Source organism: Trichomycterus rosablanca, chromosome 23 (assembly GCF_030014385.1).
Source record: "Trichomycterus rosablanca isolate fTriRos1 chromosome 23, fTriRos1.hap1, whole genome shotgun sequence".
Taxonomy (NCBI): domain Eukaryota; kingdom Metazoa; phylum Chordata; class Actinopteri; order Siluriformes; family Trichomycteridae; genus Trichomycterus; species Trichomycterus rosablanca.
This window is the reverse complement of record NC_086010.1, coordinates 13,836,346-13,857,528: the sequence shown is the minus strand read 5'-3', so window position 1 is coordinate 13,857,528 and position 21,183 is coordinate 13,836,346. Positions and strand designations below refer to the sequence as shown.

At 43.6% G+C, this 21,183-nt stretch overlaps 1 protein-coding gene across 3 annotated transcripts in view; it reads right to left on the bottom strand.

Moving 5' to 3' along the window:
* The window catches only part of zfhx4 (zinc finger homeobox 4), an 86,073-nt gene that overhangs the window by 33,595 nt on the left and 31,295 nt on the right, over window positions 1–21,183 (bottom strand). For all 3 annotated transcript variants that reach the window (XM_062985978.1, XM_062985980.1, XM_062985979.1), the window contains one exon: window positions 12,881–13,112. In XM_062985978.1, coding sequence (XP_062842048.1) covers window positions 12,881–13,112 — 232 coding nt within the window. The remainder of the gene's footprint in view (window positions 1–12,880; window positions 13,113–21,183) is intronic.

Sequence of the window (21,183 nt, the reverse complement as noted above, 5' to 3'; positions counted from 1 at the left end):
GAAAAAAAACTTGGAAGATGAATCAGGTAACTTGAAAGCCTCCAGGTTTCTGTACGCCTGGAAGTGATGCATACTCAAAGCGGAAAATGTTTTGTGATGGAGTCTGGAAGGCGGTAGTACTGTTTACCAATTAGGGTTATTAGTAAGATGTAATATTAGCACAAGGCTAGGCCTCAAAGTGCTAATCTTTTGTCTGGGTTACTCAAAAGGAACCCTTTCTCTCAGATTCCCAGCAGATGGGGGAAGCCCTCTCCTCACCTCCGCATGAAGCCTGTGTCTACATGAAAGCCCTGGAGATCCCTGCCAACGAAAATCAATGTATGGACGTTCAGAGCAGTTTTCAAGGTTTTGTAAGACAAATCTTCAGAGCATGAGCTGGTTTAGTGCTATTGAGCCGCGCTTCGATCAGCCGGCCCGGGTGAATAATGCGAAAGCGCTTGCTCACTTCACCAGCCTTCGGAATGAAAACAGAAGCGCCGGCCATGCGTGTTTAACAAACGTAACCGGTGCGGCTCCATCGGCGCCGATAAGCTCTCTTAATCTAACGTTGGATCCAGTCGGGGAGACTGATTTTTTTTTCTCCTTCGTCTTAACAGAGCACGCTGTATCTTCTCGGGATTCTTTGGCTAATTAGAAAGGAGCCGTGATTACCCATTAAAAGAGGGCCTATTGTACGCGATTGTCATGGGAGCTCAAATTGAGACATCACATGCCTGCCTCGATGAGCTAACGAATTAAGTCAATAATGAGTACGCGCACGATGTTTTATAACCCAAGGTAAAAGAGATCCAAGCCTAAACAGAATTACAGAATTAAAGAATTACATCGCTGCGCAATAATTAAAATAATGCGACATGACGTACTTTATAAAGAGCCCACGCAGACGTAGCACATATACAGCGCCCGTCTCTTGGAGCCGGCTCATATTTCAAGGTAATTAGCTTTGCCATTGTTTTTAAGGCAATCACAAGAACATCGGTTCTTATCAGCGGGTGAGCTGTTTCAAAGCTACCCTAGCTACCAGTAGGATACCAAGCAAGCCAGAGTGCCCACTGTCCACTGACAGAGGATTCAATTTCACTTCGCTGATTACTCCTCTTCCCATTTTCTATGCATGCCTGAATTTTAAGGACCTTCAGTGAAAACATGGAAGAATATATCAACCCTGCCTTCTTTCCATTCCTTTCCAAACACCCATTATGGACTCTCGTGTCTCCAGGGCTTGGTGAAGAGTGCCATCTCCCCAAGCTTAAATAGCAGAAAATTGCATTGCTTTTCCTCGGCCCATCTCCTCCATTTCTATTAACCTGAGAGAGAACAAAGGCGTCGGCCTGCTGGCGTGTGAGACCGGCTGATGGGCTGCTGATGGGCCAGGAAAAGACCTGCCGCCTGGCGTGACCGGGTGCTCCGCAGTGGGACTCACTCAGGATTCTGTGTATAAATTAACAGCTATGAATGTACTTTCCGTGTTCATATAGCCTAAATGAGGCCGCTCCGATACCAAAACGAGGCCTTGTGTATATTTAGCGATGGCAGAGAAAGAACAGGCCACTCTCATCTTCCTACCGCCCTCCCTCTTCTTCTGGTTCTTTTTGTACAGAGTTATTATAGGAAGATAAAAGCAACAGTGGTGTTGTGACATGAGCCCCTGTTAGCATTGGGCTGGAAAGAGGGAAGATGAAAGAATGTTCTTGTGAAATGATGATTGCTCACACGGCCCTGATTCCTCCTGGCTTTAATCTCCTGCCGCACTCAGATTTCCCTCTGTGCCATGCTGGGCCGGACTGACTGAGCAGACCCGGGAAAACAAATCAGACACAACACTTTTTGAGGCGGCAATGAGTCTTGGTCCTTATTCGTCGCTCTGTAGACTTCATAAACAAAGCACACTACTTATATTTTGTCGCACATGGGGACGCCCCATGGTTCAGATTTGTTTGTCTATAATTTGTATAACTATGGACAATGGATGTGCCTAAGAGCAACACCTCACAGGCAAAAAAATGAGGACTGATTTGGTAATGAACCCTTCAATTTACTCCAGGGAGAATGCATTTTGACTGATGCATTAATTACTCCGTAACATCCTATCAAAATGCAAATGCAGCACTTGACCCACGAGAGTGGCACTCCGACTGCCGACTCTTGGGGGTTTCTGCGCAAAGCGTCTGTTTTCTTTTATCAAACAGGGCATAATCGACATCGGACAAGAGGAGGGCACTCGGTTCTGGCACCTTAGTTGTCACAAGCGAATGTGGCACTCAGAGGGGATGGAATACTTCCCCTCTGCCAAGCCAGCTCTGTTTTGACAAGCAACGGACACTGGTATAATAGCCGTCTGGACGGGCAGGGACTAGAACAGCTGAGGAAAAGTTTTCCCAAATGGCATGCTTAACATCCAGGGTTATCAGCTCCACTTACTATATTGGAGCACTTTATAGTTCTACAATTACTGACTGTAGTGCATCTGTTTCTCTGCATGCTTTGTTAGCCCCCTTCATGCTGTTCTTCAATGGTCAGGACCCCCACAGGAGCACTACAGAGTAGGTATTATTTGGGTAGTGGGTCATTCTCAGCACTGCATGGTGGTGGTGTGTATTGTGCTGGTATGAGTGGATCAAACACAGCAGCGCTGCTGGACTGAGAATTGTCCACCAACCAAAAATATCCAGCCAACAGCACCCTGTGGGCAGCGTCCTGTGACCACTGATGAAGGTCTAGTAGATGACCAACTCAAACAGCAGCAATAGATGAGCAATTGTCTCCGACTTTACATCTACAAGGTGGACCAGTAGGTAGGAGTGTCTAATAGAGTGTACAGTGAGTGGACATGGTATTTAAAAACTCCAGCAGCGCTGCTGTGTCTGATCCACTCATACCAGCACAACACACACTAACACACTAAGTGTCATTGCAGTGCTGAGAATGATCAACCATCTAAATAATACCTGCTCTGTGGTGGTCCTGACCATTGAAGAGTGTAGAAACAAGGAGGTGGTTTTAATGTTATGGCTGATCAGTGTATATTGCAGGCTTATATTGTGGGCAGAGATGGTACCACTCAGTCCACACACACATATCTATATTTGGCAGTATATACGCTTGTAAAGTCCCTTCAAGTGGTTTACATCAGGTATAAGTATGTATCATCATCGCTTATTCACCTCAGGCTTGTCGGAAAGGAAAAATATCTGTTTGTGTAGACAGAAAACCCTTATTTCAGGTACCTTTGGTTGTTATTTCAAAGCTAAAGTGGCTCTTCAAACCCTTGAAAAAACATAAACGAGCTTTTAACCACCTTGCATGATATTTTTCCCCCATTGCAAATGCTTCTTTACACTGTGCATTATGCAAATGCATCACACGCGCACACAGTGGGGTGACAACCAGCAACCCTGCTCGCTAATGACTGCGTTTAACACGTGCTAGACACGCCAGATTCACATCGCCCGAAAAAGCCAGAAACAGGCTCTAAAACAACAAACCCAAACCTCAAGTGACCTTCTCACGGATAAACAAATGAAATGAAAATGTAGCTCAATGCAGGGTGAGCGTATTTTACTTAAATCTACAGATCAGGAGAAAAGGCTTCGCATCTGGATGGAATTTCCAACTGGTAGTAAGTACTGTACGCCCGGTGGATCGTGCATCTTTAATGCTGATGTTGGAAAAATATACCGGGCAGGTTTCATCAACTGGCGCAGTGTTCCTATAGCCTCGCGCCAGCACGCTGCCTTGATCACACCAGCGCATTATTTAAAACAGCACTGATCGCAGACCAACTTGTTTGCATTTACATACATTTGCAGGGTTTAAGTAAGGTGATAGCTTGGAGCTATGCTTTCCTAAATGGCTTTGAAGTCTGCATATAGGCTGTTTGTCGGGCAGACAAAAATTAAAACCCCATTAAAACCACCTCCTTGTTTCTACACACATTGCCCATTTTATCGGCTTCACTCACCATATAGAAGCACTTTGTAGTTCTACAATTACTGACTGTAGTCCATCTGTTTCTCTGCATGCTTTGTTAGCCCCCTTTCATGCTGTTCTTCAATGGTCAGGACCCCCACAGGACCACTACAGAGCAGGTATTATTTAGGTGGTGGATCATTCTCAGCACTGCAGTTACACTGACATGTTGGTGTTGTGTTGGTATGAGTGGATATGACACAGCAATGCTGATGGGAGTTTTTGAACACTGTCACTGCTGGACTGAGAATAGTCCAGCAACCAAAAATATCTAGCCAACAGCGCCCCGTGGGCAGCGTCCTGTGACCACTGATGAAGGTCTAGAAGCGAAAGATTCGCGATCGTCTCTGACTTTACATCTACAAGGTGAACCAACTAAGTAAGAGTGTCTAATAGAGTGGACAGTGAGTGGACACAGTATTTAAAAACTCCAGCAGCGCTGCTGTGTCTGATCCACTCATACCAGCACAACACACACTAACACACCACCACCAGTGTCACTGCTGTGCTCTGTGGGGGGCCTGTGTGGCCCTGACCATTGAAGAAACAGATGTACTACAGTCAGCAATTGTAGAACTACAAAGTGAAGCTTATAAAATGGACAGTGAGTGTAGAAACAAGGAGGTGGTTTTAATGTTATGGCTGATCAGTGTATGTTTGTTTAGGCTTTACTATTACTAGTCAGCAAGCAAGGCAGCAAGCGTACTAAACACCAGGCGTATCTGTAAAGGATTTAAAAAGACATGTTGAGCCAAAACACCCAGCTGTTTAACACTGGATGAATTGCAAAGCCTCCAATCATTAGTGATGATAAGGCTCGGGATAATCAATACCAGCTATCAATGCCATTCTTTGTTCTGACGGATGAGCAACAGGGCCAGCACGAGGAACACTTCAACATCAGTAAAGGCATCTGTATGCAAAACTAACCTACAAATAAATCCAAAAGAAATAAAATAAATAAATACAAATAAATAAATTATGCTTCCTAGCCTCGGGAGTCCAGAGGGGTAGAATGAAAGGTCAATGGAGTGAAAGGAAGAAAGAGGGGGAGAGAGGGGAAAGGATGGGGTGATGGCTAAAGTCAGGAATAATTACTTGCAGACACAGCACGCTGTAAAAGAAGGGGGTCACTAACTTTACCCTGACACCTGAACGTTGTAGCCATCAGAGGCCCCGAGCCTAATCACAAGTGATGGGACTCGGGCCCCGTGCTCTTTGAAAGATGATAGCTAATGACAGGGATGTTGGGCACACACACACACACATCACGGACAGCAGTCTACCAGTCAGCACGGGACGCCGAGTGCCCATGCGGAAATCCGGAAATCCATCCCCATCTTCACATGTTCACATTAACACCGCTCTGTGTTGTACCGCTTTAGGCAGTCGCTTAATTGCCGCTTTATCAGGTCCGTGTCGGCCGTCTCTGCGGTGTTTGACGCGCTTTGACAATGACTTGTCTCTCTTAATGCCCTCTGACAGTAAGCATTGTACTATCTGCTATAGTTAGTGTCAGCGATGGCGCCACACAATTAGAATGCCACCATGCAATCGGCCTCTCCTGTCTGAATTAAGGCCAGATCAACACGGCTGCCCCAGCTAATTCCGACAACCAGTTCAATCCATTACTATTAGCACTTACACCTTGCCCGGCTGCACTTTAAACCATCTATCCCTGCTTTTGTCGCAGATCTATTCACGCGCTAAGCTTGGCTTATTGTTATTGTTCACGCCAAACAAAAAAAGGATCTGCTTTTTTATTTTAAATATGCATAAATAAAGCCAATGCAGCTGCAGTCGCTTCTAAAGGTATCGCGTTCCCACATGTCTGAAAGAGCTGCTTTAGAAATTCGCTACCTGCTCTTCAACGACTACAAAGGCACGAGCGGAAAGGAAGGGGAGGTTGAAAAAAAAAAAAATCAAATACCTTTTTCATGGGTAGAATTAATACGCATTAGTATGCAAAGGAAAGCATCCCGAGGATCCGAAAGAGAGCTTTGTATCATAAATAAGCATAAATGGCTGCAGTCAGGTATGTTAATGTGGGTAATCGGCGCAATTTCTGCAAATTATAACTGTCAGTGGATACAAACAGGCTATGAAAACATAAGGTAACAATTTAGCTTTTGTATGACCCGTTTCCAAAGTGGGATCCCGCCGAAAGCAAAACAGAGAACTAAGACTCAGCCCTAAGACAGGGCTTTTTCAAAAATAGTTTAGGGCGAGCTGGGCATTTTCAGGAATAATTTTGGACTTTCTGCACACAAAAACCACAGAGTAATTATAATACAGTCGGGCAGGAAAATTATTCAGAAATGACTCAATCTTGACAGGCTGCCAACTGAAAAATGCTTTTTGAGTCATTTTGGTTAAGTTCTGACCTATAAGATCTGACCTGCGATATGAAAAATTATTCACGTATTAAAGATTTTCTGCAGTTAATGATAGAGTAATATAAACTGTGCGCCGGCTACGGCTCTCCTGGGACGACTTATGTCCATGGAATCAAAGTCCGCCTTGGCAAATTTTCCACTTTCCCATGGCGTATTTCTAGAAGAGAGAGGACTTGTTTAGAAGTTAGCACTGGTAACTGGTTTCATTCCTCATATACACCGATCAGCCATAACATTACAACCACCTCCTTGTTTATACACTCACTGTCTATTTTATCATCCCCACTTACCACTTATCTGTTTCTCTGCATGCTTTGTTAGCCCTCTTTCATGCTGTTCCTCAATGGTCAGGACTCTCACAGGACCACCACAGAGCAGGTATTATTTAGGTGGTGGATCATTCTCAGCTTTTAAATACCATGTACACTTACTGTCCACTCTATTAGACACTCCTACCTAGTTGTAGATGTACAACTTTGTAGGTGTAAAGTCAGAGACGATCACTCATCTATTGCTGCTGTTTGAGTTGGTCATCTTTGGGATCTTCATCAGTGTTCACAGGACGCTGCCCACAGGGTGCTGTTGGCTGGATATATTTTTGGTTGGTGGACTATTCTCAGTCCAGCAGGGACAGTGAGGTGTTTAAAAACTCAAACTCCAGCAGCGCTGCTGTGTCAGATCCACTCATACCAGCACAACACACACTAACACACCTGAATGATGAGAATGATCCACCACCTAAATAATACCTGCTCTGTAGTGGTCCTGTGCGGGGTCCTGACCATTGAAGAACAGGGTGAAATCAGGCTAAAAAAGTATGCAGAGAAACAGATGGACTACAGTCAGTAATTGTAGAACTACGAAGTGCTCCTATATGGTAAGAAGAGCTGATAAAATGGACAGTGAGTGTAGAAACAAGGAGGTGGTTTTAATGTTATAGTACAGTCAAGTTAAGCCTTGTGTCTGAGCCAGAATCCTCAGTTGAGCTAAAAGCAGTTCAGGAGCATTCAAACCTCGAAGAAGATTGAAGAGGGTGGCCTCAGGACGAGCCATGAGGTACTGAAGGAAGCCAGCTGCGCCTCTTTAATCACAGCGGAACGTGGCAACCACCATTCCTGCCGCTCTTTGCAAGGAATCAAAGGAAATGGATGCCCTTGCATTAGTACATCACCCATGGCTAACAGAATGATGAGACCGATTTGGCCGTATATCATATCTTACACTCCGCTGCCTTTCCATTTCAGTCAACGTAATGGCCGCAAATTACGGTTCCAAATCCTGCAAAACACTGTCTGGAGAGATGATCTTGAAAAGTAACTGCTGTAATTGCCTTTATGCCTTGGGAAAAAAAATCCAAACCATTAAAATGACATCCTTGTCATCGAATTGAAATGCACACAAGATGGGAAAGTGCGAACGGGGCGGGAAACAATCTGACCAAAGTAAACAAGTCTATGGCGTCTTTTTTCCATTTATATTTATATTTCTATATATTTGCATCCAAGGAGCAGATCCCTGCTTTCCTTGGAGCAACACATCCCCCCATACGCAAACATGTCCATTAATGTGTAGTTGGCCTACAGCTGCTATGTAAATGGCTCCTCACTCCAGTGTTGCTAAATTGGCCTGGGATGGAAAGCTCCTGAAGCATTATCACTCAGAAGAAACAAAAGGCCAGGGCTTTCAGAGCGGATCGAGCCGCAGCATTTAAAGACTTGTTCATCTCCAAAGTCAGTCAGGTCTTTTGTCTAAGCGCAGGCCAAACAAAGACCTGCTCTTCTTTCTCCGGTTCTAATACGTGGTGAGGATGGAGGGGGGCAGTGTAGTCAGGGTGAAAGAGTATGGGGGTGGAAGGGGCTCTTAGAAATAATTACTTCTATAAGATCCCATCTCCGCTCGCAGAGACACTGCAACACGAAGACGCATCCAAAGGAAGCAAAAAGCCTGTTCTTCCAGCAGGCAATTTACAGTAAAGCTAGAGGCCGGAGAAATAGGCATCTCCACACAGACAATTATTTTTTTTTATTTTTTTTTCACTTCTTTAACCACCCCTTAACCCTCTTAAGGAATATCCATAAGGAAATGAAATATTCATACAAGAACAATTCAGTACTGAATGCTTCACATAAATTATAGGGAAATAACCTAAGACATTTCATCTCTGGAAATACTAGGATTCTTTATAATGAAATATTTCGTGTATTATAAACAATACAGCCCATTAAACTATGAAACAAAACAAACCCAGCGCAGAGGGACAGACCTGGTTCACTATGCTGTATTATGCATTTTAATAGGCAGGCCATAATACACCACATACAAGGTGAACCTCGTCGTCCTCCCAGCATTTCCAAATTCTCAGCTTCGTGACGTTTACATTGCGAACGGGTGGTACGGGACGGGTTCTGATGGAGCCCGGGCTCAGAGTTGCTCCTTGAATTGGAATATTAGCAATTACCTGACTGAGAAAGCTCTGGTCTGGTTGATCTCGTTTGGCTAAATTAGAGCGCCGGACCGGAGACGTCGCATTCATTATCACACGCGGCTGCAGACAGAAATTAGAAGGCTGTCTGGACTGGGTATCTGATGATCAGATCCAGACGATTTTAAAACGCTTTGACGTCTGATTTAAGACAATCACATTTTAAAGGGTTTGATATACACCGATCACCTCCTTGTTTCTACCCTCACTGTTTATTTTATTAGCTCTACTTACCACAGTGGAGCAATTTATAGTTCTACAATTACTGACTGTATTCCATCTTTTTCTCTGCATGCTTTGTTAGCCCTTTTTCATGCTGTTCCTCAATGGTCAGGACTCTCGCAGGACCACCACAGTGTAGGTATTATTTAGGTGGTGGATCATTCTCAGCACTGCAGTTACAATGGCACGGTGGTGGTGTGTTGGTGTGTGTTGTGCTGGTATGAGTGGATCAGACACAGCAGCGCTACTGGAGTTTTTAAACACCTCACTGTCACTGCTGGACTGAGAATAGTCCACCAACCAAAAACATTCAGCCAACAGCATCCCGTGGGCAGCGTCCTGTGACCACTGATGGTCTTGAAGATGACCAACTCAAACAGCAAAAACAGATGAGTGATCATCTCTGACTATAATAGAGTGGACAGTGAGTGGACACGGTATTTAAAAACTCCAGCAGCGCTGCTGTGTCTGCTGTGGGGGTGCTGACCATTGAAGAACAGGGTGAAAGCAGGCTAAAACAGTATGCAGAGAAACAGATGGACTACAGTCAGTAATTGTAGAACTACAAAGTGCTACTATATGGTAAGTGGAGCTGATAGAATGGACAGTAAGTGTAGAAACAAGGAGGTGGTTTTAATGTTATGGCTGATTGGTGTATTTGGTCCATGATTAAAACCTACTATTTAGGCACAGTGGGAACAAACCCAGCTCGACGCAGCTACTCCCCTTGCTCAGAACATTTCCCCCTTAATTATGCTGTAAAAATCATGTCAAAAACTGTTGAACCAATTTCACTCACATATACATAAAGTCAATGGCAGTATAACCTTTAGTCCCAAATGGCTTTCTAATGACTTGGCAAGGTGCCACAAGCTGCTTTAAAGCAAAATATACAGGTCAGCATTTAAACAAATCTTTTTTTCTTCTTTATGAAACTGACTAATGATCAGAAAGTGCTAAACTAAGGAGTTATCCACGCGCAGGCCCTAGCAGCGCATTTAACACCCAGCTGTAATTCTGCGCAGGCCAAAATGTTGCTTACTCCAGGACCTTCTGCTGGAGCGCGGCCACAAATTACTGCCATCAGCCATAGGCAGCGCGCCCAGTCCTTCAGCGGCATGGGCGCCAGATACAGCTTCCCCTTTTCCAGACGCATCTAGGTAGCTTATTTATTGATTAATGCGTTTACGTTTATTTGTTCGGAGGCTGCTTTTATTCTGTGCAGAATGCAATTAATGTATGAAATTTATTGTATTAAGCTACTGGACTTCCAGCTGGATCAGATGAGGCCGGCACATCAATCGCATGGACTACAGGGGTTAAATGATTAAACAAATCTACCTCCGAGAAGGAGCTAGAGCTATAAAAAAAAAGCTATAAACACCCTCATAGCCTTTATTTGAAGTTTAGACTGATTTGCTGCTTGATTTTAGCCTGAAACGGACATTTGTGTAGAATCAAAACAATTTACTGAAACAGTAGTAGCTGCTTAGTGTCTGGTTTGAATTTTGTGTCCTTCCTCTCCGGTCCACACACGGATATTTGAGGAAAGAAACCCAGATTGAAACCAAGGGCAATTTCATTGGTTCAGAAATTTAAGCACCCGTCTTTAAGTAGTCTTAGAAAGTAAAGGAGAGTAAAAGTGGCTGAAATTAAAACCGTCTTTACCGATTATTTCACGCCTTTAATGGAACTACATAATAAAATTCACATATAAAACGTGCGCTAAAAGTCTCTAAAAGAATAGCTTTGTGTCCAAAAAATTATACAGTCCGTGAAAAAGCGGGGCATCCAAGAAAACGTTTGAAAAACGTTCAACCAGAGCTCAGGGCTTCCTCATGGAAATTTACTTTGTGGCAAAAAAATAAAAGCATAAACGTATAAAAAGGCACTTTTATTGATGGAACATTTGAAAAGGTGTACTCGCTTCAAATCGTTTTTGACACGTTTCACATATTCGTACGACTAAAGAGAAACAAGGGTATAAACAGCGAGTTTGCAGAAGTAAGTATACGTGTGTAAAGAGAACGTACGTCTGGCTAAATTCACGATAATGATTTATTTAAATGGACTGAACTGCTGCACCCAATATTTAGTGCACCTTTGATCTATCTATAATTAAAACCAAACCTGGTCTCATTTATTTCCCAATACGGGTTATAAAAGCACACTTTCTTTTACATGTGGCTCTTAGTTCAGGACCATCTGGTTCTAAAGTTGGTATATAAACAGGACACTTCAGGGAACAGAGATTAATTCAGCTTCGGAATGCCATTCAAAACATGTTAGGGTTTTTTTTTCCACCCCGGCCGGGTCAGGCTAGGCATAACCGAGCTAAGCGCTCATTTCGGAGAGGCGCATTAATGCAGAGATTGTTATGTAATGCACCCTGACTCTGTCTTGTGTTTTGAATTATGGATCCGCCTCAAATAAAACTATTAATCTTTCTCTTTTTTTATTCCTCCAAACCTTTTACAGTCCTGTTACACTTATTAGCTGCTGGCAGTCCTGAAACTTAAATAAAAGCCAAATTGCTTTGGTCATGAGAACGGAAATTAAAGCTCACTCTAGGGGGAAGAATTTCACTCAGAGATCCTCCCTAGGTAGGGTTTCATAACCTCCTGCGTGCCTGTTAAAGATGTCACCGCATGCTGGACTAAGCGTGTTACTGAAATAAAAAGAAAAAAAGCACTAATGCGAACAACATGTTCATTTTGGGGAGATCAGAAGGCTGGCCTGGTTTGGGAGAGCAGACGCTCTCTAGGTCCGATGGATAAAGGAAAAGAGGAAACAATAGGCAGAAGTAGGAGGGGTTTAAAGTGGGCGTGGAAGAGTAAAGCCTGGTTTATGCTTTCACCTAATCTTGCTTCTGTAGCGGCGGCAAAGAGGCGCAGTGGGTAGCACTGAAGGGCCTGGGTTTGATTCTTTCAGTGTTGGTGCTCTGGTTTCCTCCCACAAGTCCAAAGACATTAAGTCAAGCCAATTGGAACTACTAAATGGCCCACAAGTGTGAGAGTGTGTGCCCTGTGATGGACTTTCTACTGTCCAGAGTGTTTCCTGCCTTTCGCCCAATGAAACAGTCAATGAATGAATGGCTTCTGTCGCCTTCAGGAGGTCAGAAAGGTGCTTTGTGTCTCTACTCTACTTCTCTGCAATCAAATTATATTATGTATAAGCATTAGCATCTAATACTGGAGTTTCCAACTGGCAAACTGGTTCACAAGAAGTCCCCGGCATTGCCGTCTTTGACGCAAGTGCGACCCATTATGCAAAAAAGACGGAAAAGCACTTGATGTGCCAATCATAGATCAAAATGCAGCTTGGACCAAAATGTCACTGTGATGGTATGAGGTTTGGGACGAAGCCTCTGTAAAAAGATGTAGAGGTATCCTGCTGCAAGGGGTAGTAGGTTCGCTTTGAAATCTACCTTGTAAAGATTTGAACTAGAAGAAGAACAGTTATTTATTAGTAATTTATTCAATAATTTATTCACTGTCTGTCTTTACCACCACCTTTTTTTATTAGGGGTCGTGGTAGGTCCAATTAACTGGGCGAAAGGCAGGAAACATGCTGGAGAGGTCGCCAGTCCATCACACGGTATGAGTGGTTTATTGGACAGTGTAATGGTGCTGTTTATAACAGAGGTAGTGTTATTTAGTATTTTGTCCTCCTACTGTCCCCAAGAAACATTGAACTCTACAGATTTCCAGAAATTCAATTATGGTGGCTGTTCAAACCACATCGGATGTAGCATAGACCAGGCTTTAGACAAAAAAGAAGAAATATAGATGTAAAAATAGTGTAAACTCACCAGTTTCAACCAAAGGTCCGTCCTTGATGAAGAAGATCTCGACAAGGTTGTCTTCATCCAGCGTCAGTCCTTGCTGGTGCAGCTGCAGCTTCCTCAGTCCTTCGTTCTGCTGGTGCTTGAGAGAGCGCTGGTGCTGCACCATGTTCAGCTTGACTTTGCTGGAGTAGTCACACAGCGCGCAGAAGAAGGAGCACAAATCCGAGCTGCACGCGCTCTCCTGTTTTTGCAAGTGCTGCAAGCAAGAAGCAAGAGGAAAGAGAGAAAAAAAACAAGGAAAGTTAAAAGGCGATCTGCTTCTCCCGGAATTACAGGAGTTGTTTGTCTTGCTGGCCTAGAGAGCACCTACAAGAAACAGATACTTCCCTTTCCTTTAATAATCTCCCTGACATGAAATGCATTCCTTCCATCTCTATCCAAACATAAATACTGATAACAAAGAGAGATTGTCAGAGCGCTTGGGGTTCGCAGGCCTGCCCGATGAGGAAAGACAGACCAGCAGTTAGCAAAGAAGCCAGAAGGAACAGTCCATGTCTCTGTCTGGCATCACATAATCCAGGACACTAGAGTAATTCACCTCGACAAAAAGGTCCAGCTTAGATTTAAGTCTGGCCTGTGCAACTTTGGGTGAGGATGAAAGGAGATGGGATCTGGTGGGGGTAATTTACTATCTTAGGGGAGATAAAGAAAGCAAAACAAATCTACGGAGCACTTATAAAACTCCTGCTGGCCTGCTTCTCTATGCAGGATGGGAAAAACACTGACACACAGAGCTACATGGCAACAGTCATGTAAAAAACTACATTAAGATTTAATGACATAGGACCCACAATCACACACTGGAGGACACCTTATAGACAGTCACCCTACTAAAATCAAGTAAAAATGATACACATCAGGATCTGTGGACTTAATAAAATGAATCAAACCAGTGTCCCCAGTCAGGTAAGTGTAAGGTGCTAATACTGGGCATTGATTTATATTTAGTCATACCCAATGTAACTTGGTGACCTTTTCCACCCAATTCCAAATGCTTCGTTCGACGTGGGTGCAGTTGCCAGCTGCTTCTTTTGCCTAGCATTTTTGGTATGTCTAGCACTACTATTTGCAGATCCCTCACCCACCCAGCAAAGGCTACAGTTTGAGCAGAATTGATGAACCTAACCTAACCGAACCCTAACCCTAACCTTAACCCTAACCCCAATCCTTACCCTAACCCTAATCCAGGCAGTCTAAATGTCTGTGTGGACACCTTGCTGGTCATAGCAGAGCTAGGATTGCCATTTTTTTTAAATTAACTTGAAGGTGGTATACTCTTGCATCCCTAACCATGCTTTAAATCCTTAGAGATACACTAGATCAGCCTAAATCAGATGTATTTGAATCATAGATTCTTTCAGATCTTTAGTGGCCAGACAGTAAGATCAATGGATCCACATTTGGATTCAAGGTCCATATTTGAGTAGCACTGACCTAAAGAAATATGCTAGGTTAGCACTGTGAAATTCTGAATAAGGTAGGACACTGCTACCGGTCTTTCTTTTTCCCTCTTTCTTTTCCTTGCTACACAGGATCTCCTGCTCCCTCAGGCCCCGCTATGTGTGTGCGTTTGTGTACGCTAACCCACAGGACCCTGTCCACCGCCATATTGCTGACGTTTAAGAACTCGCACTCGCATTCACACTCGCACGCTGCAACAATGCACACTCGGGTTTCATAAAAGCTAAGAGGAAATCCTGTGCCACTTTCTCATGCTAATTCAGCCACTGTTTACAGCTATTAGACTGCAGCTCAGCGCCTCATTTCTCTCTCCATTATGGAGTCCGGTGGGTCATCTGGTTAAAATAAACGGAACAGCCTCCCTCCTCACTCAACCTCTCGTACAGGACTAATGGGATTTTTCTCTTTAGAGGCACACACATTTACGGACACACATGCAGACACATGCAGGTAGCTTGGGACTTCCTAAGCTTGTTAATTCAGATGAGTCTCAAACGGGAGGCTGAGCACAGAGGGGGTGAGAAAAGCCGGAGAAAACGTAAGAGTGTTTAAACCTCGGCTTTGTGCACAAAATCCGAACTGTCCAGCTCTGCATATTGTTCTTCGCAGCCCCGATGTGTGGCGAACGGCAGGGTTCCTGCATTCAGCCCAGCCTGCCAATTGTGGCCCTTAATTTAGGCTGAGGTTTAGCATTAAAATTGCAAAGAGTCGGACCATACAAGGCTTTCGGGCAGGATGCTAACCTTCCGACCCACCCACCAATGCACGTATACACATAACACCACACACACACACATAGAAATACACTCACTCAGGTTCCCTGTTTGAGCAGAATTGATAAACCTAACCGAACCCTAACCCCATCCTTACTCTAATGAAGTTTTGCATTAACACCCACCACTGCACGCATACATAACACCACACACACACACACACACACATACACATAGAAATACACTCAGTCAGGTTCCTTGTGCTACACAAGCCCATCCCATCCCCCAGTTCTATTCCCTGGGCAAGCCAAGCATATCAAGTGTGCCTACAGTACTCGCAGGCTAATGAACAATGCACAAAAACAAAAGCGAAAGCGAGGCCTCTATTATCTGATCTTCCGCTGGAACACAAAACGGGCCTTCTTTCGGGCCGGAGGAAGTGCCAACCAGCCTGCAGGTGTGAGCTGCCAAAAAGAAAAGCCTTTGACTAAATAGATTCTTTGACTGTCAGGGATTAGAGTCATGGCACCAGTGGTAACACACATCTTTTTTTCAGTCTCTCTTTTAAAAAAAAAAAACTTGGCCAAATTTTCTCACGGGTCTGCTCTCCATGAGGGGGCTCTGTATGGCCATTGAAATGTCTTAAGTTTTAATTAAGTCGAAGTTGCCAAAAGAAAGCTTTTTTGGCCCGGATTCAGGATAATTAATTACGACTATCTTTGTTTCTTTCTTAAAGACAGGGCCTCTTTGGGCAACTAACCCTAGAGGTTACTTGTTCAGCCTCCCTGTGTCTTTAACCCTAAACAGTCCCAGTCATAAGAGCAGGCACATAAAGCTTTCAAAAGATGGTTTACTAAATTAGCTACACTTAGAAATTATGGCTACATACTTTCCTCTCTTAACTTGTGCACTTCTGCACTCAAAGTCATTCTTTTATGATGTCCCAATTCTGTTATTTCCATTTCAAATGATTTAGTAAATGCATGATGTATTAAATTATTCCACAAGAGCTTTTAATATGAACATATTTTTAATGCAGCAAAATATTCCATTTTATTTAATATTTATTAGTTCTTAAAAAAAGCAAACACAATAAGTACTAGTTATTTTGTCTGCTTTCATAAAACCTCATTTATACATCAATATTTGCCAAGCAGAATTTCACCCCCCCTTCCCCTTCACTTCCCCAAACCAATTAAATCCCCAATCTCTGTTCTCTAAACCAGATGTCTGGACAACCTTTGAATGATTAATTGATTTTCAATAGTTATACAGTTAGTGGAATAGAACACGGAACATTCCAGCTCAGGTCTATTAAGACGGTCTCTGAGAAAAACAACAATATAATTTGTCCTCTCCACATGATGACCGAACCATATTACGATTAATAACTATGCCCGATAAACAACCATTTGCTTCGGGGTTGTTGGCTGGCTGTGGTAAGAGGTACACTCGCATCCTGCTGTTGCCTTATTTAAGCTGTATTTTACCCCCGTTTTAAAAGCTACAATTACTGGGTAATATGAAGTAGATTTGCGTCGCATGTGAGCAGGGTTGACCACAGATCTTAAATTATTCTGGATCACAGTTATAGCCGAGTATCCATTTTTACGGCCCTAATAAGACTCCTAACCAGACTCGTCAAATGGTTTCAACATCAGACAGAAACAAACAGACCCATCTACACTTTTAAAAACATTAATATCTTGCAAATCAGATCATTTCTGGCTGTTCGCTCATTGAAAGATGGTATTTTTCTTTTTCCTTTTATAGAACCCATTGGCGGCTGCCCAATACGATCTGAACCTCAAGCCCCCCGGATTTCAGATTTATGAGGTTTAAACTTACCAGACTCAGAGAACTGTTCTACTCAGCCTGCGAAATTCTAAATGTTTGTGGCATCTTGTAACATATTTTACCCCACTAACCAACCTCTAGCACACTCCTGAAATGTCAGGAAAAAATAAATGTCTTATTTATTTATCTATATAAAAAAGCCTCTGCATTGTAACCTTATTGCCAGATAACAGAACAAAACAAAACAAAAGAAACTACGCAGCAAGCAGATTCATCTTTCAAAAGCCTTTGTTGAGCACTTAGGGAATAGGCAGAACTCTGAAATCAGTCCAAGTGTTGTTGTTGTGGGTGGCAAAAAGGCTCATCAACGACAATATGGAGGCGCACTTGTGTCTTTGATGGATAATTGTTCCAGATTAGCATTTGGCAAGCAACCAAGAGGCAGAACTCCCCGGGGTCTAATCATTTTGGTTAATGCCACATCTCCGGGCATCCCTTGTCATGCCAGCATGTCATACGCACCCCGGGACTCCCGAGCGGGTGGTCCGAGGGGCACAACCCTCACGGTCGGCCTAATCAGACATTGTTTTCCAGAGAGGAGGGGAAACGCTAGACGGTGCCAGGCTGCCAAAACAATGCAAATCAAGGCACCAGGGACCCCTCTTCACCTGTCAAACAGAGCCCCAATTCCCAGGGCGCGTGTTTATTCACTCCCCCTGCAACCTGACAAAGGCGACTTATTTATTTATGCCGACTTCAATGATTACAAAACACCGCCTCTCACCCTTCACGTACGCCTGTCTCCCGACTACTGCGGGAGTCTCGGCTTTGACAAACCGTACTCGTTAACCACGTTCCTCCTTGAGTTGTTAATTCTGCCTCTTCTGGCTGACTTGCACATAAGGCAGAAGGAAAGTCGAGGAATTGGAGAACGACTTCATCCCTAACCAATGACAAATTAGGGCATTCTGTGCAAACATGCCTTTTTCCTGTCATTAAGCATAAAAAGAGCCTACTAATGAACACGTATCTAAAATAAGCCGTGGCATAATTGCTCTGAAACCACATTCCACCGCAACTATTTTTTAATAGCATGGTGTGCTGAAATGAAAACTCTATCTGTATTTATACGCATCAGCGTTTTTAACTTTTTTAACCTCTAAAGATCCCATACACTTATAGACCTATAGCAGTTTTTAGGTGTTACTTTGCAAGCAGAAATAAAGACAGCCAACAGAAGCTGGTTTTGTTCCTTAAAGCATTTTAAACACATGCCAGCTTCAATTGGCAGCCAGCCAGGTATACCATTCCATCAATACTGACACCCTACAAGCATGTTACTAGCAAGAGCCCGGAGAAATAAATGAAAAGCTATATCATCAGGCAACATAACCGACATTCTTGCGCGGAAGGTATGCCTGGCTCTGCATTCCAGCTCCCAGCCCTTTCACAAGGCCACTGTCTTCTGAAAAACCTGAAAATCTTTTGCCGCCCCTGCACCCCCCACCCCTGCCTCTCAGAATCCTAAGGAATGTTTCAAACAGTTCCAAATTGCTGCCGCCGTTTATTTATTCACTTATTTTTTGCTTTATGAAATCCGCCTGGGACGTCATTCAGAATTGTGGCTTGGGGTATTCTGCCAAACTTGGCCTGATTGGTTGGCTGGTAAGGTCATGTAACAATAATAATCATGTTTATAGACGGGCAGAAAAAGAGTAGGGGCGGCACGGTGGCTCAGTGGGTAGCACTGTCGCCTCACAGCAAGAAGGTCCTGGGTTCAATCCCCAGGCGGGGCAGTCCGGTCCGGGTCTTTTCTGTGCCGAGTTTGCATGTTCTCCCTGTGTCTGGTTTCCTCCCACAGTCCAAAAACTGGCAGTCAGGTTAATTGGAGACACTGAACTGCCCCATAGGTGAATGGGTGTGTGTATGTGTGTCTGCCCTGTGATGGACTGGCGCCCCGTCCAGGGTGTTACTGTGTGCCTTGCGCCCATTGAAAAGCTGGGATAGGCTCCAGCACCCTAGCGATCCTAACTGGATAAGCAGTTAAGAAAGTGAGTGAGTGAGAAAAAGAGTAAACACGTTAGCGCAGCGACAATCTAGTAGCAGTGGGAGGATAAATATAATTCATGGTATCTCTCATGTGGGTATTTTTGGCAAATATGTGGAGCGCAAAATGTGATTTTGGTTCAACCTTGGCAAGAGACTACTGCTTCATGTACTTTTATTAAATGGGTCAATGGGTACAGTCAAACTAGGCCTATTTATATATGATTCAAGGTCATTACTTTGAGTTACATGTTCCTAAATATTATTATTACTATATTTAATAATATTCTAATATATATTTTTACTCCTGAAAATGAAAAGTAAAAGATCCATGTTGATTTAACATCACTCGACCTCTTTTCAGAAAACCATACATGTATGTAGATTTGCATTTAAAAGAATACAATGCTGAACATTGTACTGTATTTTAATCCAAGCAGTGCAGTATTCGTGCCACAATCGCAATCCTCTAGCAAATTTGTAGTGTGCCTTACAACCCTGACTCTATCCTCACAAATTCATTTCACATAACATTGCAAGACCAGCCTGGTGTGTACACGAGCATATGTAAGCCTGTCTGCCAAGAGACCTGTCTGTGAGAAATGTCTTTTAATGATTTTAAAAAGCCGATTGATCCACCGCGCGATATTTCATCGATTGCCATTAACACGGATTCTCATACACTCACCTCTACAGTAAATACAGCTCTGTGCTTTGGGAACGAACCACCAGGCAACTTCACACATACCTCAGCAACATTAATGGTACATGCAGGGAGACGGGGAGGGAAATATTTTCACACAGAGCTAATGTTCATCTGGTATGTGTCATTAGGCCTGAGATAGTGGCTTTGAAACTGGGTGGATGGGGGAAAGAATGGGGGAAAATGGCAAGCTTGGGACACACAAGAGCCTCATTACGGCGGTCACAGTAGCCTTCTCTGTATGGGGACTTAGAGACTGGCATGAACTGGCTTTCTCTGGTCACATGCTTGCCCTGATGGCCCGCTGACTGAGGCCACAGTGTCTTCCACACAGTTTAAAGATGTGCTGACATGACTTTTAAGCCGATGCAGGGCTGAAATCTGGCTGCTCCACTGAAGTGACAAAGTATAGACTTAAAAACTCCATGTGGATTCCTTTCCATCTCTCGGACTGTCTGGACTGTCTGGCAGGACAAAAAAACAGGGAACTCTAGATACAAGGTTACACACCATGGACCGGGCAAGCCCATGAAGTCCCACCTAGGAGCAATCTAAAGTACCCACTTGACCCATTGGAGTTTTTGAACTACATGACAGCTCACATGGACACACAAAAAACACTCCAAACAGACAGCAATCAAAGACAAGGATCAAACCCAGAAATCAGGAGCTGCATTCGCAGCAGATAAAACTGATACAAGATAAAACCATCCTCTCTGAGGCAAAACCAACATGAGCCAGAGCGTCTTACATCTTACATCTGCATATCGCTTCCCCCTTCGATAGTTAATATAGAAGATTAAGGAGCAGTGCTTAATCTTCACCTGCTAATCCTCCCTTCTGCAAACGCAGACACGAGTGTTCGTCGGCTTCTCAAATAGGCTTTAAAGAAAGCAAACTCCCGATGAAAATGGAGGTGTATTTATATTAGCGTGATTTAAAATGTGTCGCCTGGACACTTATTTCCCATTAAATTTGCTGACCTTACCATTACCCTTAAAAGCTTTGCTTGTCGTTGGAAGGAAGTGAAGAAGTCCAGAGGCTCCGGTGCCTGTGCACTTCAGCCTTTTTTTCCATGATTTAATTCATATGTGCGTTTTTTTCTCCCCTTACAATCCCACCCACCCCCCAAAAAAAAATCTGAACCAGATCAGCGTTAACTTGATCTTAGCTGTAGTGTACCAGCTAAAACGCTGGAACAGTTGTCCTGCAAAGGGTAAATTGTTGCATCTTGATGCTTTGAGAAGCTACAGTATGTGCTAACCCAAATTTGCTAGAAAATGGACATGGCTGTGCTGGTGGTGGTTTGTCATAGGCTGCAAAGTAACACAACAGTTCAAGCGATAGACAGGAGTCTAAAAGAGCGTAATGGTACTGCATTGGTGTTCATGTCTTCTCTGTTAAATGGAACAATTGCTCATAGCCTCTTTACTCTAAGCATATTTGACTAAACAGACAGTAATAATGGATACCATGGCTCAAAGATAAATAGTAGTTAAGGCAGTAGTGATGAACCATAGTAAAACATGACTGTCAGGTTAGAGCCA